General features: G+C 39.8%; 1 protein-coding gene across 4 annotated transcripts in view; it reads left to right on the top strand.

The window, feature by feature from the left end:
* PDZD2 (PDZ domain containing 2) overlaps positions 1-19735 on the top strand; it is a 466470-nt gene that overhangs the window by 433286 nt on the left and 13449 nt on the right. For all 4 annotated transcript variants that reach the window (XM_072605912.1, XM_072605915.1, XM_072605914.1 and 1 more), the window contains 2 exons: positions 4270-7933; positions 11968-12085. In XM_072605912.1, coding sequence (XP_072462013.1) covers positions 4270-7933; positions 11968-12085 — 3782 coding nt within the window. The remainder of the gene's footprint in view (positions 1-4269; positions 7934-11967; positions 12086-19735) is intronic.

Raw genomic sequence — 19735 nt, forward strand, 5'->3', positions numbered from 1 at the left:
AAAAAGTTGTATAGCATAACATAAGTAAAGAAGTATTGTTTTTAATTTATGGAATAAAACAAGCATTTCCATAACTTAGTACAATAAAAATGATGATTGTACATAAAATTGCAACTCTACTATGTACTACCTGCTATTCCTTTCATATATGCAACAAAATTCTCATGTAAATTTTTTTTAAAATGTTTTCTTCCCTCCCCCCTCCCACCACCCTAGAGATGGCTACCATTGGACAGAAATAGGTACATGTGTGTAAAATTACTGTATACATACTTTTATTTATCAGTTCTTTCTTGGGATACAGATATATTGTCTTTCTTCATATGTCCTTTAGAATTAATTTGAATTTTTATAATAGACAAAATAACTTATTTGTTAAAGTCATTCTTAAAACAATATTGCTATTATGGAACACACTGTTCACTTGGCTTTGCTCATTTCACTTTATTTCATGTACATCTTTCCATGTTTTTTCTAAAATCACTGAGCTCATCATTTTTTATAGCATAGTAGTATTCTATCATAATTATAAACCACACCTTGTTCAGTCATTGCTTTCTTATATTAAGCGTATTGAATATAATTAAAACTTTTCTTCATATCTCAGAGGCGATATTACTACTACTCCTTGTATGGTACTCTCATGCAATTTTTTTTTTTTTTACTGTTGCTGTCAATTTTCACTTCTAAGTCTGTGTCTTCTCTTTCTGATTTGTTGCATCAAATCTCCCAGAAACAAGAAAAACTCAGATAACCACATTCATTAGAATTGTGTATTAATTGAAAGTGTGGAAAATAGCCTGCAGGTTTCTATGTGGGTCCCAGTAAAGCACTGATACTTTGGTGGCCAGCCTTTGTGACAGCAGTCCAGTGGCCTCCCTTGCTTACTTCTTATCTCTTGTGGTTGAGATTGCCAGAAATCTGACTTCCAGATAAGTAGGGGTGTTATTTCTTTCTTCAGAATAATTCACTGCCAATGTCTAGACAATGAATTAACCTCAGCCCCCAAATAAAGAGCATTTACAGTAAACTTTTTTGTCAGCTAGCTTTATTGTCAAATGTGTTCATTTTAAAATGTTCTTAAAAGGATAAATTGGGTTTACCCTGGGGAAATGTATTCCTCTCATAATTCTTTTTTGAAGTTCAAGCCATGATATATTAAAAAGAGATGTGGTTTCTGATAACACTTTGGCTAATTCAAGTTTTTTTGTTTTCTTTTTAAACTCAATTCTATATGAGTTAAATTTTTGCTAGTCTGTGAACAGATTCAAGAGCTGGCTGTCTAGAACCTGAGGGAATGAGCAGTTCCCAGGTTTTTCTGAGCTGAGGTTTTAGCCCACTAAGTACCAAATTATTCTGTTAACATTTAAACATTTTTGGATAGAAATCTTTATGATTCCTTCTATTTTGTTTTTATTAATGACTAGTTTTTCTTAATGTCAACCACAAAATTCTCATGTAAATTTTTTAAAATTACTGGTAAATTCCTGTGTCTTGATATACCTCTCGGCCCCGCCCCCTTTTAAAACATAGGGTAAAGAACTAAATATACCTTTTCTGGATTGAGAATCATCATTATGAATATCATCCTGGGGCCATCCAGATATGTAAGGCTGTTTGGCCCTATAATAGATGGCCCCTGATGTCTATGACTTCTGAGTTCTTGTGTCTGCTTTTTGTAGTCTGTCCTTCCCTTTGCCTCACATTGCTCCCAGTGTGCTTCGCTCCTTCAGCTATCCTATGGGCCTGGAATCCACATAAACAGTCTTAGAATTGTAAGCTGATTTTGAGTGAGGACATGAGGGCTCTGCTATAAGTAAGATAAGATATATGTTAATCCATGGATTTATTTTAACCTTTATTTGGGTGTGCTCTCCCCTCCTTCTTTTAAAAACAATTTCTAATTTTTAATTGTATTCCTGGTTGGGAAGGGAACATGCATTTATTAAGTACCTACTAAATTCCAGGCTCTGTGCTAAGTGTTTTCCAAATATTATTTCAGTTTGACTCTCATAACAACCCATAGAGGTAGGGGCTGTTATTATCACTCCCATTTTACACTTGAGGAACCTGAGACAGACAGAGATTAAGTGACGGAGTTCTAGAACAGCATCACTGGTCCTAGATCTGAATCGCATTTCTGCTGTGTGCTATGTGACCTTGGCCAAGCACCTCACTCTTTGGGTCTCATCTCTAAATGAGGGAGTTGGACTAGATGACCTTCAAAGTCTCTTCTAAATCTAGGTTCCTTTGAATGGGTCAAAAGACAACGATGTGGTTCAATTCCAAGAGCCTGAATGTGGAGTCAGAAAACTTGGGCTTGACTCTTTGGCTTAATGTCCTCAAGCCTCCTTTCTCTGTAAAATAACAAGTTCTAAATCTCATGAAATCCTACTGTCTTGAAAATGTTCATATTTTGTGCTTGCTTTGTCAGCACATGTGCTTAAACTGGAACGATACTCAATAGGGGAGGGAAAGACTCCCAGGGTTTCTGGCCAAAACCTAAAAAGGTGCTATTTACTAATTCACTATGAGCCATCAAAACCCAAACAATGAATGACCCAGTGAGGCTTGGGCTGGGACCTGTTGTTGGCCAATCAGTAAGAGCCTGAGTGATTTGGGTTTAAGGCATGGTCTAGTAGCTTCATTTGAATCCCATTGAGTTTAATCAAAAGCCTGGTTTTCCAGTGTTGTACTTCAAGAAATCATAAATGAAGCTATGTGGGGCAAAAGAGTTACTTGTCCTAGTTTTTTTTAATGATAGAATAAATAAGTAGGGAAGAAACAAAATCAAACTTTATGTTCCTTTGGGCAGAGCAGAAGTAAAGATATGATTCCCTTTGTGGACAGAATGATGAGTTGCAGAGGGTAGAAGGAAAGAGAAACATTGAACATCTGGAACTGTCCAGCTGGGTCCCCGCTGGGCTATCTACAACTACTTAGAGATGATTTTTTGCCCTTTGCTCTCGAAGAGGATCAGTGACATCAGGAAGGTGATGTCATGACTTGGAAGTGAATTGATTGAAGTGAGGCAGGGCTTTGCAAAGTTGCCAGCCTCACTCTCTTCTCTTGAGTCATCTAGGTCCAGTGGCAAGATATAGTGCCTCTCCCTCCGAAATCCTGGAATGTCCTCTCTCACACTCTTTAGTCTGCCTGTTGTTCAGGGCATAAACCTACTATCTTCTTTACTTTCCACTGCCATAGAGTCTCAGAGTTGGGATGGAGGATCCAAGGCCATCTAATGCATATGGTAGGTGACTGAAGAGTCCTTCTACAGTGTCCTTCACCAGTGGCCATTCAGCCTTGATTTGAAATGCCCCATTGAGCAGATATTGACTGCTCCAGCTTTCTCTGAATTTTTCCCACAGTGTGTACCAAGAGATTTGGTACTCAACTATGTCATTTAAAAAATGTTATTTGACATTTTCTCCTGCAAGTTAGTCTTGTCCCAACTATTTTGAAAACACTTATCAGTGACACAGAGGCTGCATTAGTTCCACATTTCAGGTTGGTCCCTTGCAGTTAAAGCTAAACACTGATAGGTACTAGTGGAAGGACGAGTTGAGGAGAGACAGCTGTGAGGGAGGTGCATCGGGGTCTTGGAGAGAGTTCTAATCACTTGCTGATCCAAGAGCTGAGAAAGGTTTCAGTAGGCATACCCTCAGACCTATTTCCATTTGTTATTTCCATTTTCTTAAAAAGCATCAGAGGAAAGGAAGTAACCAGAAACAAAGCAGAACCTCTGCCCACTGCTACCAAGTAGCTTTTAGGACTTTTGAAACATGGTGACATTGGAGAAAGTAGTATCCTGCAGTGAGAGGACTCCTGGCTTTGAAATCAGAAGAGCTGGTTGTGTGCTTCAAATCCTAGCAAGGTGACTAGGAGCAAATCATTTAACCTCTTTGGATTTCAGTTTCCTCTTCTGTGAAATGGGAAAATACTTTTGATACCTACTCCATAGAGTTTGTGAGACTAAAATGAGGTAATATATGCAGGGCACTTTATGATCCTTAGAGGGCCATGTCTATTTCTGTTGGGGTTTTTCTTTTAAATTGACACTGTTAGGCAAAGGACAGAGAAGACACTCCAAAACTTGCTGTAGCTGTATTCCCCAAAACTAGGATTAATTTTCCATTTCACTTCTTTGGGGGAATTTTAGAACTTACAGGGAGATCACTGTTTTCCCAACTATTTCATTGTTGACCTTAGTTTACTTCCAGAGCCCTCCTCTCACCCCACCTTTTTTCCCCCTTTTATTTCTCTGAACAGCTGTGGAGAGCTCACAGGAGCACCTTGAATCACCAGAGGACAAGGAGCTGATTAATCCTGACCCCAGCGGGACTTTGGCCACCACAGGAGAAACCCACTCCAAAGGAGCTCCAGCCTGTGAAACAGAGGGAAGTATGCAATCTGGTTCCATATTGCCATCTCCTGGTGGTACCAAAGAAGTACAAATAGGTAGTGGATTAAGAGTCGGAGGTTCTGAGAGCATGCCGGTGACTGACATTGACAGCATCATCAGTGAGTTAAATGCCTGTGAAGGAAGATCTGAGTGTCCTCCAAAAGCAGATGCCCTTTGTGGTGAGGGAGGTTCTCAGAGACACCCTTGGGCAAGAAGCAGGAGCTGTCAACAGGTGGAGCAGAGCCCAGTTAAACAAGACTCATCTCAAAGGGTGAACTGTGGGCCTTCACCTTCAGCTCCTCAGCCTCAGTGGACCTCTCGCTTTTCAGTTTTGGATTCAATTAATCCAGGCAAGCATTTTACTGTGAATAAAAACTGTTTGAGTAGCTATTCCAGGAATTTTAGCAGCTTACATGAAGACAGCTTGTCCTCCCTTGGCCGTGGGGAAGCTGACGCCATTGAGTCATCACCAAAGTCCATGTATGGAGCTGCTGAGGATTCACATTCAGACCCGGAGTCTCTTACAGAAGCCTCACCCACTCCCGTCAGGGACAGCAGGCCATCCCGTCCAGCTTCTTTCTCTTCTCAGACACAAAATGCCATAGAGTCAGATGAGGAGCAAATTGAAATTTGTTGCATGAATACTAATGCAAAGCCACCCTCTCAAGTGGAGCAGCGACCCAGCCTGGCTGTGAATACACATTCCTGGGATGCACCTCACCCAGCAGTACCCAAAGTTCCACCATTAGAAAGTACTGTTATGGGTAATGTACAGACAACTCTGGGTGCAACACCTTCCTTTGGCCCAGAAAAACCTATAATCCCCAACTCTTACCAGCAGGCAAATATAGGCAGAACAGCTCCTTTGGACTCCCTTCCTTCTTCCCATTTGGATAAGGGCTCTTGGGAGAGCTCAACATATTCAGATAGAAGTATTCTACCGGGATGCAGAGCTTTACACACAGAGGGGAAAATGCAAGAAGCCAGAATTGCCAAAGCTTCAGAAAGCTGTGAATCTTCCATAGACAGTGGCCTTGTACACAAGCCCCCAGTCCCCTGTGTCAGCCCCAGATTGGTCAATGGCCTAGAGCACAGCTTGCTAGACAACAAATCCCAGTGCAAAAAGCAAGAAGCAGCCATGAAGGTAATTGATAGTCACAGACGTGCTCAGTTCTCTTTAAATCCAGGCTCATCTAATAATGAAGAATGTGATTTGACCAGCCTTCATATCTCTGAAAGTCAGCACTTGGGGGACTTGCAACAAGGATCAGAAAAAATGGGTAGGAGTTCTCTTCTGGCCCAGTCCAAAGATCCAAGTAAAATTAATCATAGTACACAAAGCAGAAATGGAAAGGAGCAGAGTGTAGCCACAACAAAAAGTTCCAGCACTAAAACTCTGATTCCCAGCACAAGCCATGCTAAGGGGGTCACTACTCTGCACAGTACTTCATCTCAACCAAAACCAAATCCTGAAACAAAGGGGCCAACACCCAAAAGTTTTATGGAAACACTTCTCAGTAACAATCACAAACCTAGGTCAGGGCCAAAGCTGAAAGGCCTCAACATCAAGAGTAAGAACAGAGCCAGCCCAGAGGCTTCCAGTGCTGTTCAAGCTGCCAAGGTCAGTGGGAGTGAGCAGAGAAAAGCCTTTCCTTCACCTCAAACCTCTCCCAAAACCCTTTCAAAGAGAGTGTTGGGCTCTCGCTGCATTGCTGTCCATGCAGAACCAGACAAAAGTTGTCCGGTGGCTCCCAGATCTCCTACACGTGGACAAGAGAGTAAATTAGCCTTGACTGTGTCTGGGCCGGTGAGTTCACCAGTGTCAGATGAAACCATCCCCGTGACTCGGAACACAAATGAAAATAGACACCTTGGGCAAAACGAATTTGGCCTTTCCAACCCCAAAGAAGCAACAATGGTCTCAGCTGTCCCCACTGGGCTTGGTGAAAAGGGGAGCAAGGCAACTGCTGGTGATTCACGAGACAGAATGAACCAGGTAAAAATAATTGCCATTTCTTCTGAAAGAAATCCCAAAAACTCAGGTGGTGACAAGTTAGCTGAAAGTGACCAGGGAGGGCTCTCTGCCCAAGAAAGTGGTCACAAAAGAGGTGAAAGCAAGCTCTGCCACAGAAGAGTGGAGCTGTCCCCAAGTCACCCACCTTCTCTGATTTCTCACTCCATTCAGGAAGATCCCCCTGAAGGACAAGAAATCCAAAGAAGTTTCATCGAGGTAAGACTGTCTTCTTCTTCCTCCTTCTTCTTGCCTATGTGCCCTTCCCCAACTCAGCCTGCAGAAAAGATAGCTTATAACCAGAAGATAATGAACCCAATGTCTGAACCTCCGGGGAACTCAAAAAATGTCATCACTTTGAATGACGGTCCCTATACCCCAAGACCAGTTACAAGGACTTATTCCATGCCAGCCCAACTTGCAAGCCACTTTGGAGGCGAAAGCCACTCTGTCCAATCTGCAGGATGCTCTCTTCAAGACAACCAGAATTCTGCAGCAGATGAGAAATGTGTCCCTGAGACAAGAATATTCAGAGGTGGCCTTCTTGGCCTAGTTAATGGACAGGGTATACAAGGAGGAAAGCAATTGTCAGAGACTTCCCAAAGCACCCCAAAAACAGACCAGGGAGGTGCTAGTGCCATTGGTGTCCCAGATACAAACTGCCTTTTCACAGATAGAATAAAATCCACCAGGAGGCATTACTACTATGAGCTAAACTGGCCCCATGAACCTACCTCATCTTTTTCTGTGAAACAGAGGATCAAATCTTTTGAGAATCTTGCCAGTTTTGACAGGCCTGTAGTCAAGTCCATTGATTTCCCTCCAGCAGTATCCATGAACTCCAAACCTCCTATTGGGAGGAGATCATCAGGTACTATATCTTCAGGGATTCCCAGCAATTCAAGTGACACCATGAGGTCCTTACGACGAAGCTTGAGCTCATGTGGTGAAAACCAAAATGAAACCATTTCATTGGTCCCCCAGCTAAACAAATCACCATCAACTATGTCTCTCCTGGTTTCTCCACCAAGTCCAGTAGAAGGCAGAAGAGAGAGCCCTGGTTTGGAGCAAAAGAAGTTACATGACCCTCCAGCGAGTTATAATCCAACAGTGACCACAGCTTCTCACATCAGGAGAAACAGGGCAGCGGGAGGTCAAGTTCGATCATGCCCTTTATCCCGCTCTAAACTTAGAGAGCTAAGGGCTTTGAGTATGCCCGACCTTGACAAACTATGTGATGAGGACTATTCAGTGGAGCCTGTAGCTGGCCACTTTAAAACTGAGATAGAAATTACTCCCAGAAGGTCTCTTGGCCTTGCGAATGAAAGCCCCTCAAACCTCAATGAATCACCATCCCTTTCACATTTGGCAAAAGGTCAGAGTGGGGATGGGTTGTGTTCTAGGGGAAACAGTCCTTGGACTAGTGGTTCTGGGACTCCTGCTTCAGCCTCTGATGAAGATATAACAATCCAGGAAAATTCAGTGGATAGGAGATGCTTTGGAAGGAGCTGGTCCATAGGGTAAGTAGGTTTCCTTTCTTTTCCCTTAAAAAAATGCATAAGCTAGATGGCACAGTAGATAACAGGGTCAGGCCTGGAGTCAGGAAGACCTGAGTTCAAGTGTGACTACAGACACTTGTTTATAGTGTGACCCTGGAGAAGCCATTTAACCCTTGTTTGCCTCAGTTTCATCATCTTTAAAATGATCTGGAGAAGAAATGGCAAAACACTTTAGTATATTTGCCAAGAAAACCCCAAATGGTCACAAAGAGTCAGACATGACTGAAACAAAAACAAAAATCAGTCTTGTTTATTGATGCCCTTTTTTCTTTATTTTAAAAGTAACTTGGAAAAAAATCTGCAGAAATGCTTATGTATTCTCAGAACTTACCGTGGTACCTAGCACCAAGAAAAAAAATGCCTGTTGACATGACTTGAATTGAGACCTTTTGCTAAAAAGTTGCTTTTTAAGACTGAATTAATTGTCAACTTTCACCCTAAAAAAGGACATTTTTGGGTAGAGGACAGAATGTGAAAAGAAAGGGGAACTGATGCCACTTAAGTGGAAAATTAGTAAGCCTACAGAGCAGAGCTGGAAGTAGTGGAAGATCGTTTCTGAGAGAGAGGAAGGGAAATTCCTCAGTATTAGCCATGTAGGAAAGGAGCTGCCGGGGTTGGGGGCGGGGGGAGTGAATTCCTTGTTGCTGTAGGTTTTCAGATGAATACTAGATGATAAGTTTATGTCAGGGATGTTTTACAGGGAACTCTTGTTCAGGTACAGGTTAAAGGCTAGGTGGCCCCTGACGTCCTTTACAACTAAAAGATGAAGACTGATTTGAACAAAGGCCTTCCTCCTTTCCATACTCTTGTTTCACACAGTTCCAAAAATGCTAGAGAGGCAAGAAAAATAAAGGCATAAAAATGTCCCCCTTTGCTGATGCTATAATGTACTGAATGGAATTCCGTTTCATAGCCTGGAACACCTGGGTCCAAGTTCTCCTACTGACGCCGGGTGTGATCCTGGGCCAGTCACCTAAACTCTTAGCATTCTAGCCCACAGAATAAGTAATCACAGAATAGATGAGGACCTGCCTTGGCAGGGGGATATTTCCTCACTGAGAGGCTCCCTATTGAAATAAAATCACAGTTCTTGTCCGTATCCCTATTCCTATGTTGGATTACACAGAATAGCCTAGTTGTAGGTTAAGAAAATAAATGTACAAAAAATCAAGAGCATTCTGTATAGCAATAACAGAATCCAGGAGGGAATAATAAAAAGGAAGTCCTGTTCAAAATAACTACAAAACGTATGAAGGTACTTGGGGATTTGTTCTATCAAAGCTCACTCAACACTTTTATAGGTACAATTACAAAACACTACTAGAGAGATTCCATGCTCCTGGCTGCTCTGTGCCAATATAATAAAGATGATGACGCTACTGAAAATAGTTTATAGAATTAGTGCTATTCTAAATTACCACAGGAAAACTTTACAAAACTGGACAAAACAGTAACAGAATTCATTTGGAAGAACAAAGATCCAGAAATAATGAAAAAGCTAGGAATGAAGGGGAAATAGCATTTCCAAAGCTCAAATTATATTCTAAAGCAATAACCCTCAAAACTATTTGGTTCTGGTTAAAAATAGAAAAGATGATACATTAGTGAAACTGATTAAACAAGGAATTATTAGAAATAATTTCGTTCAATAAAACCTCAAATATAAAATACCTAGGAAAGCACTTCCTCTTTAACACAAATTACTACAAAACCAGAAAACAGTCTGGCAACAATTGGAAATGAACTAACACCTTACAGGTTATGCCACAATAAATTCCAAATATATACATGCTCTGAATAGGAAAAAACACTACAAAAAGACTAGGCATTAACCAAATCATCTATTTGTCACATGTATAGCAAAAGAGTGAATTCCTAACCAAAGGAGGTGATGATAAAAGATAAATAATTTTGATCATATGAAATTGAAAAGTTTTTGCATGAACAAAATTAATGCAAAGAGGATAAAAAGGGAATTAGTATATTAGAGAAAAAAATTCTGTCTGATGAGGGTCTGATATCCCAGATGTATAGCCAACTAATTGAAACATATAAGAACAAAAGCCATTTTCTCATATGAAGTCAAAGGATATGAACAGTTTTCATTCATATCAAACCTATTTTCATATTAGTCATGTGGTAAAAAAGAACTATAAAAAAAAGAAAAAAGAGAACAAATGATACGCTTCAATCTGCATCCAGACTCCAAATTTCTTTTTTTCTGGATGTGGACAACATTTTCCATCATGAGTCCTTTGGCGTTGTCTTGGATCCTTGCATTGCTAAGAAGAGCTAAGTCTATCCAGGTTAGTCATCACATGTTATTGTTGTTACTGTGTATAACATTCTCCTGGTTCACTAAGCATCAGTTCATGTAAGTCTTTCCAGGTTCTCCTCAAGTCACCTGCTCATTATTTCTTGTAGCATGATAACATTCTATTACATTTATATACCACAACTTGTTCAGCCAATTGTTGGCCATCCCCTCAATATCTAATTCTTTGCCACCACAAAAAGCTGCTATAAACATTTTTGTACATGTGAATCCTTTTCCCATTTGTATGATCTCTTTGGCATACAACCCTAGAAGTGGTATTGCTGAGTCAACGGGTATGCACATTTTTACAGCTTTGAGCATACTTCCAAATTACTCTCCAGAATGGTTGGATCAGTTCACAACTCCACGAACAATGCATTAGTGTTCCGATTTTCCCACATCTCTAACATTTATCATTTTCCTGTTTTGTCATGTTAGCCAGTATGATAGGTGTGATGCGGTACTTCAGAGTTCTTTTGATTTGCACTTCTCTAATCAATAGTGATTTAGAGCATTTTTTCATATGACTAATTTTTTTCATCTGTAAACTGCCTGTTCATATCCTTTGATCATTTATCAATTGCGAAATGTTCTTGTATTCTTGTAAATTTGACTCAGTTCTTTATATATTTTAGACATGTTTTCAAAAGAAGAAATTCAAACTATCAACAAGCATATAAAATAAAGCTCCCAAAAAATGTCGAAGATGATGGAAGAGAGGAAGAGTCAATTTTGGAGGGTTGTAAAAAGACAACCAGTGATTTGATCCAGCCATTCTAGAAAGCATTTTGGAGTTATATGAAGGAAGTGGCTATAGTGTCCCATACCCACTGACCCAGAGATTCTACTCCTGGACATATACCTCAAGGAAATCGGTTGACAAAATAAAGAGTCCCCATACACACCAAAATATTTACACAATCAATTTTTTCAGTAACAAATAGCTGGAAACAAAGTAGATGGAGGAATGACTCCAGACATATTGTGGTACCTAAATGTTAGAGAATATTACCTTCCCATAGGAAGCAGTGAATATGATTAACGCAGAAAAGCATGAAAGTAAGCAGAACTAGGAAAAAAACAGTATATACGCAGTAACTGCAACGGCGTAAGCAGCAGCAACATAACAAAAAATGCTGCAAACTGTTAATGGCCTGGGCTGGTGCTAAACAAGAGAGGTGGGAAGGCAGCTCCCCCTGCTTTGCTGAGGTGCGAGAACACGGATACGAAATTCTGCATAGGACATCGGGCGCTTTTTCTGATGTTTTACTTAAGCTCTTTTTTAAAAAAAGATCCTCTTTTTATGAGGGCAGACTGGAGAGAAAGTAAAGAGGATTCCAATGAGAAACAGATAATCAAAAGATAAAAGATTCAATAAAGTGTATTTTTAAAAAAGAGAACATTTCTAGCACTCTGAAAAACTTTAATACTATGGTAACGGTGAAGCCCTAAGTAGCTGAGTTTTAAGACTGGTGTCATGAGAGACAATCCATCTCCAAGCAGTTCAGAATAATCCTTTGGCATTGTGCTGTTAGGGTAGACAGGACCCCTTTCTCTGCTTTGTGGTATATATGAAAATGGGAAAAAACCACTTTCTAAGATGGGAAATGCATCTAAATAAAATGAGAGTGGATATTTTGTTCAGTGTCCCATCTTTAAGTCTGTTCTTACCTCTTAGTTTGAATCAACTTTCAATCTCATCCCTGGACCAGCAAAAATTACAGTCTGTTTTGTCATCGGTGGGGTCAAAATCTGATATCTTGACCCTGATTCGAGAAGCCAGAGCACAATCAGAGGTAAGTAAAATTCAGGAATGTAACCTTTAACTGACATTGAGGGATGTGAGGAGACCCAGGGGGGGAAGGGTAGAATAGTTAATCCACAGAATTTTCCAAAACTTTGTCCAAATCCCAAAATTTGATTTATTTTTCATAATTTTCATCCATCGACTCAACAAAACATTTATGAAGCAATTACACTAATAGTACAGAGGCAGTAGATGATAGTAGAGAGAGTCAGGAAGACATAGGCTCAAGTCCTGCCTCTGACACATACTGGCAAGGGGATCCTGGGCAAAGACTTAACCTCTCAGAGCTCCAGGCACCTCTCTCTGATGATGCAGAGCAGCTGCCTGATCTGTTGTGGTAGAGAGAGCTTCGTCTCCTTCATGTTCCCTATCCTAGTGTAATCCCAGGTTCCATAAAAGCAGAGTAATGCATTGTAGGTGCTTGATGAAAATCTCTCAAAGAAGACATCTCTGCCTTCTTCAATAGAATTCAACTTCTTATGACTTAAAATCATTAATCAGGTATTTCTTATAATGTAATATAGTGAAACCCTCAGGGGCCATTTAGGTTATAGCAATCTATTTGTCGCTACTCTCAAATGGTCTTCACTTTCTATGTCTTCTGTTGTATTATGGACTTGTAAACCAAACTGCCAAAGTTATTGAATTATGTCTAAAACAACAAGAAATAAGGTGTGACTTAGGCCTAAGATGCTATCTTGTGAGTACAGTAAATGATTTTTAGTGTATGGTCTTTATTACGTTGCTTTCAACTTCACAGAAGTGCTTTTGTTTCTGAATCTTTGGATATGCATAGAATGGATTCTATCATGGAAGGCTTTTCAAAAATCATACTCTTTGGCCCTTGCCCCACCTATGGTTTACCTTGTGAACACCAACTTAGTTTGTGTCTAAGTCTCTACAAAAATGGTCAAAGGATCCTCAGTTCTCATGCAAGTATTCAAGTTAATAATATATTAAATACTGGACAGACTTTATTTCAAACAACAGGAAACACAATGTAGAGAAAACTGTCTTCCTACCCAAGCTGTTGAACAGTCAAAAAACATCATTCCCTTGCTGGTTGATCTCCATTTTATTCAGGAACATATGCAGTCCCTCCATAAGGAAGGGCTCCCTTTCCCCAACAAAAAAGCCTTCCATGAAAGAATCCATTCCATGTACATCCAGAGGTTCAGAAACAAAAAAAGTGTAAACATGGTCACTTCTTTCATAGAGTCTCTACTCGAGGGGGTTTCTTGACATTTTTGTGTCATGATTGCCTTTAGCAGGCTAGTGAAGCCTATGAATAACTTAGATGTTTTTAAATGCATAAAATGCACACGATTACAAAGGAAACTAATTGTATTGAAAAAATTTTTGTATTGACGTCATTTTGTGTTGAAATCATTTTTTTTCACAATTCAACATCCCACATCCCCTGAAATCTATCCACAAACATTCATAGATCCCCAGGGTAAGAAAACCTGTTCCAGAACTAAGAGAAGATTCTTTTATCGAAAAATTGAGGTTGGACCTGGCTTTCTGTGGCCAAAGTCTAATACTCATTTGATGACACCATGCTGTCTTTAGAAACAGATTTCTTAAAAAGAAAAAAAGAGTGTAGCTACTTCCCTGGGGACTGTCAGAATTTTATTGCTAAAACAAGAGACTGACTTTGTAAAAACAAGAGCATGTGACTTTCTCTTGATTCATTAGGCTGAGATTAAGAAGAGCTTTATTCTCTGACTCATCATGTACTTTTGTACTGGAAGGACATACAACTCCTATTGCCTTACTTTATAGTCATACCATACATTTAAAAAAACATTAATAATTTCTCATCTGGGTAAATTTGTAATGTTCAGTATCTATTTAGCACGTGAATGCTTCAAGGACCTGTAATTTTGTAGGTGTAAGTTCTTTCAGTACCCCCCACTTGAAAAAACAATTCACTATTTAGACAGTCTTCATGAGTTTCTGTTGCTGGCACCCTCCCCCTCACTCAAAAATAAGTCACCTTACAGGTACCTTCGTGTTAAACCTCTTGAAGTTAGCCAAGATGGAGGGGAAAAAGTCCAGATGGTGGAATGAGAGAAAGCAATTGAGTGTAACTCCCCACTATCCCATTTCTATAATGATCTAGAAAATACACCAGTCTAAATACTGATTGAGAAAACCAAAAGCTTTTGACAAACTATAATACTCATTCCTGTTCTTAAAAAATAACCATAGAAAGCATGAGAATAAGAAAAAATTTTCTTAAAATGATAAATAGTATCTATGTAAAACCAGGAGCCAACATTCTCTATAACGGGACAAGGTAGAAGCCTTTCCTGTAAAATCAAGAGTGAAGCAAGAGGTCCATTATCACCATTATTTTTCAGTATACTAGAAATGTTAGCTGTAGCAATGAAAAGAAAAAAATGAAATTAAAGGAATAGACATAGGCAAAGAGGAAATGAAACAGATGACACAGTGGTTTACTTGGAAAACCCTAGAGAGTCAACTAAAAAGCTAACTGAAAAAAATAACTAACAGTTGCAGGATATAAAATTCATCCATACAAACCATCCTCATATCTATATATTACCAACAAAATCTATCAGGAGGAGAAAGAGAAATTCCATGTAAGATAACTACATAGCATATAAAATACTTGACCCTGCCTGCCAAGACATTCACAAGAACTATATGAACAATTAGAAAACACTTTACACAGTTAAATGCAGATCTGAGTAACTGGAGGAATATTTGTTGCTCGTGTGTAGGGTGAGCCAATATAATAAAAATGATAATACTACCTTAATTAAAATTTATTTATTTGGCCCCCTTTTAATAAAGTACTACCTTACTGGGCTAGATAAAATAATCACAAAGTTCATCTGGAGGAACAAAGGATATCAAAAGAAGCAATGGGGGGAAATGGGAAGAAAGCAATACTTCCTTTCAAACTGTACCCTATGAAGTTGAAATCATTAAAAAAAAAACTGGATAAGAAATAGAGATGTTGTTCAGTGAAATAGATAAATATACAACATACAAAAACAAATCAGTACAGTAACCTAATACTTGATAAACCCAAAGATCCCAGCTGTAGTGGAACAAGAATGCACTATTTGACAAAAACTATTGGGAAAACTGGAAATTAAACTGCAGAAACTTGGTACAGACCAGCATCTCACATTCTCCATGAAGATAAGCTCTGAAAAGGTAGATGATTTTACATGATATATGACATCATGAGCATATTTAATGAGCGTAGAAGAAATTACCTGTAAGATCTATGGCTAGAGGAGGAGTTCATGGCCAAATAAGGATTGAGAGGTTCACAGAAAGTCAGATGGACAATTTTGATTACATAAATTTCAAGTTTTGTTTGGCACAAACAAAAAAAAATACAGCTAAAATTAGAAAAGAAAAAAAATCGTGCGCACACGTGTGTGTTGGGAGGGAGAACTTTGCTGTAAGTTACCCTGATAAAAGTCTTATTTCTAAAGTATATAGGGAACCAAGCCAAATTTGTAAAAATTGCAATTATTCCTCATTTGATAAATGGTCAAAGGATATGAACAGACAATTTTCAGAGGAAGAAATCTAAGCCATCAATTACCATACGAAAAAAATTCTCTAAATCAGTAATAATTGGAGAAATGCAAATTAAAATAACTGACATTAAACCATACATCCATCAGAATGGCTGAGTTGAAAAAAATGAAAAAAAAATTCTGGCAGGGCAACAGGAAAATAGGTAATTTAATGCATTGTTGATGAAGTTGTAGTCTGGTCCAACTCTTCTGGAAAGCAATTTGGAACTATGGCCAACAAGCTATTAAGCTCTGAATACCCTTTGATACTTCTGCTGAGTCTATACTTCAAAGAGATTAAACAAAGAGGAAAACAACTCGTGTTCAAAAATATTTAGAGCAGTTTTTTTTTTGTTAGTGGCAACGAATTAGAAATGGAAGTGATATTCATCAACTGGGAAATGGCTGAACAAGTTATGGTATATTAGTGTCATGAAATATTATTATACTGTAAGATCTTACGAAGGGCATGGTTTCAAAGAAAAAACAAAAACCTGGAAATGCTTGCAGAAATTGGTTGGTTAGTTGTCCTTTGTTCTCAAAGAGGACCAAAATGACATCACTGTGATACAGTCAAGTTTCAGTGTATCCAACTGTGGCTGATCAGACCAATATGAGTTTGGAATGCTCTACTACAGATTGGGTACAGATAGTGAACATTTAGGGTGGATACTCTACAAATTTTGCATTTGTTCCCATTGAACTGTTTCAATTCTGCTTTGCTCATAGAGCACAGTACCCTTTCTGATGTGGCCACGCCATGTTTAGTGGTCCTGTGCCAGTGTCTCCCATGTCACACAATCAATTGCAGTGTTCGTGAGGAAGATCTTGAGAGTGTCTTTGTATCACCTCTTGTGAGCACCATGTGATCGCCTGCCCCATGTGAGTTCTCCATAAAATAGTCTCCTTGGCAAGAATGTCTTTTGCATTCGAACATCATCAGCCCATCGGAGTTGCGCTCTCTGAAGCATTGTTTGAATGCTTGGCAGTTTAGCTCAAGTAAGGACCTCAGTGTCTGGTACCTTAAGAAGAAGTGGAAAAACAATGTGCTCAGTGACTGTGATAATGTAAATGGAAAGAATAACAATGAAAGGAAGCAGTCTTAGTATTTTAACGAGTTTCTCTGGGATCTGAAATTGCTTGGTACCAGTACACCCTGACTACCAATAATAGTAAATGTTGCTTTCTTGTTTTGCTTGATCATACTTATTTGTCACAAGGGAGAGCTTTTATTTGATGAGATAAAGATTAGAGGGAGGAATGAAAACGATGGAAAAGAGGAAAAAAGGAAATACTATTAACTCTGAAATGAGTACACCCCCCAGTGCATCCAGGGAAATGATGCACTTACATGCAGAGGCAACTCTTCTCTCCCAGCATCTCCCACTCATTGTCATCAAAGCAACGATTGAAAGTCATTAGTAGAGGATTGCTGGGGGCCTGCCCTGAGCCGTCGCCTGGAAGCTCACCTCTCCTGGAAACCAACCACTTTTACCTGTCTTCCAATGGTTCTGGCCCCTCCTGTGGGGGAGGGGAATGACCAGACAGTTCACCTGAGGAGGCTGCTTACCGCACTTTATTCTTAATTCATTTTCACTTCTCCCTTTCACTTCCCATGTTCCCCCCCCCCCATATATACCCTGCCGTAGCTCCTCCCATGTTCCGCCCTGGAGGTGGAGCCAGCTCCGTAAGGGGCGTTCCCAGCACCCGAAGGCGGGTTCTCACCCCTGGGCATCTACGGGCTCACCAGGGGGCCACGGTCCAGAGCCTGGCTCTCTACAGAGGATGTTTTTCTTGATCTACCTGAGAATACACATGAATTGATCAGTTGTAAATCACCTTATAGCATCTCTAGGATTCTTGGAGGACTTCAGTAAACAGAAGACTCAGCAGCACAGCTAACTTTTCATTTTAACTATATTCCAGCTTCACCTCCTTTTTGACGGGTTTGCTAGGGATGTAAGTGTGTCATTTTACCCTTCATTATACCTAGGTGTGTTCTTGGCTGAATGAGCTGATGGAACTTTGCTGTTCCTTTTAATGACTTACTGTGTAATGTCCACCAGTTCATTCATTATACCTGATAACTGGCAAGTTTACAGTTTGAAACAACAAAATGAGTATGAACATGCCGGCTGTGAACAATGCTGTTTGTTAGTGTAGCTTGTCTAGAATATCTGTGTGCAAAGGATTGTACTAGACTGGATAAAAATAAGATTCAATGAGAGGGTAACTATAAAATGCTACATAGATGTAGAATGATTTTCAAAAAGCCAGACCTATGACTTCATATGTATGGAGAATTCCCAGTGAGGAAATTTCCTCTACCAATGCATATTGGCAGCCATTCTGCAATTCAAGAGAGTTGCCCTGTGTTATTTTTGCTAATATGATTCCTCCTCCTACTACATACTACCTCCTTTAACTTCTAGCTTCTCCAAGCCCTTAGAATGTTATTCTGCATATAAGAGTAAAAGCCTAGGTAGAAATCTAGGGCACAGGGCAATCAATCGTGTACTGGTCTTAACTCTTAAACTTTGTGGATTCTTATTTAGGGTATATTTCAATCAGTCTCTGGCTCTATCCCCACCTACTTGGTCGTGCCTCCTGTATTCATCCACCTTCATTTAAGGTCATGATCTAAATGTATAGTTTTATTAAATTAGTAAATGCATAGTAAAAACAGAAGTATTGATTTAATGAAAACATCAACCCCACATCTAGTCCATGAATCCAACCTCTCTACTTTGAGGCTGGAATCCATCTCCCCCCTCTTCAGCCTTCTAGCCACGAGAGGAGAAAGAATGTCCTGAAAATTTAGTGACTTACTACAAATGTCTGGTCTCCCTGTGAACAGGAGCTGGACAAAAGTAGTTAACTCACAGTAGGGTTAGAGACCACTGTAGATTCTCATAAACACAGCCAATGATCATGAGCACACAGGAAATGTGGATTGCTCCTCCAGCATCTACCTCTGCCACTAAAATACTGAAGACGTACTGATCAGATGGCCCTGGGGTTATTCTGACACAAGACTCAACTATCACAAACCAAAGCGCAATTATACAGAGAGTCAGTCATGCCTCAACTCTCAGCCACCGTTATGTCTCCTTCGTCCTTGAAAAGTTCAACACCAGATGGTGTTTCCATGTCCTCAGTCACTCCTGCCCCATGAGTACTGAATCCAAACCAAGTCCAAGTTGAGGCTGCATCATCATTTGCCTTACTCCTTTGTTGTCTTGCACCATCTAGGAGGGGTTGTAGCCATACCCTGTCTTTCTGGGCTTAGAAATCTCAGGAAACATAGGTAGTAAATCAAAGTCATTCCCCAAGTTGGCAAGACATTATAATTGTAGGTTCTTCATATTTTTGTTTGTTGTTAATCATTTACGTCTGACTCTTAAACACGTCTTCTGCCTCCTGGAAGAACCCTGATGAACAAGAAGTGCAAAGTGAAGTGTATTTTTGTCCTTGAAATAGCCAAATGTTTGAATTTCTTCGACCCATCTCCACTGCTCTGCCAAGGGTGGAGGTTGGGGTAGGAAGAGAAGTGTTATTCAGAACTCTAACAGTAATAGTTTTCCCCAAAAAGAACATAAGTGAAAAAATAAGACTCCTGTGTAGTTTTATTACCTTGGAAGTATTTGGATTAGAACTGCATGCTTCTCTTGGATAGAACTAATACTGCAGGTTATTTAAAGATAAGTGGATTAAGCCACATTCTCTGTGGAAATCTTGTTTCTAATGAGATGGGCTGGGTATATTAGTTTTGACAGCTCCTGGCACAATGTTAGGTTGGAGGTTAGCCACAGGCATGATTGGAGATGAGGAGCAGCAGGAGGTCTTCTTTACATCCTTCCGCTGCTGTGAGGTTCTCACATTTTGAGTGTTAAACCTGAATGGCATACTGTGCTCTGGGCAGCGGTTCACTGCTTGTTCTTAGCATCCATGACACTTTCAAGGTACGTGTTCCGGCAGTATGGTTGAGTACAGCACCATGGGAGCATGGACTCCATGGGATCACATTTTCTCTGTTGCTGCCTTTCTCTCCCCAGATCAATAGAGCATGGGAA

The sequence above is a fragment of the Notamacropus eugenii genome, chromosome 4 (assembly GCF_028372415.1).
Source record: "Notamacropus eugenii isolate mMacEug1 chromosome 4, mMacEug1.pri_v2, whole genome shotgun sequence".
NCBI classification, from domain to species: Eukaryota; Metazoa; Chordata; class Mammalia; order Diprotodontia; family Macropodidae; genus Notamacropus; species Notamacropus eugenii.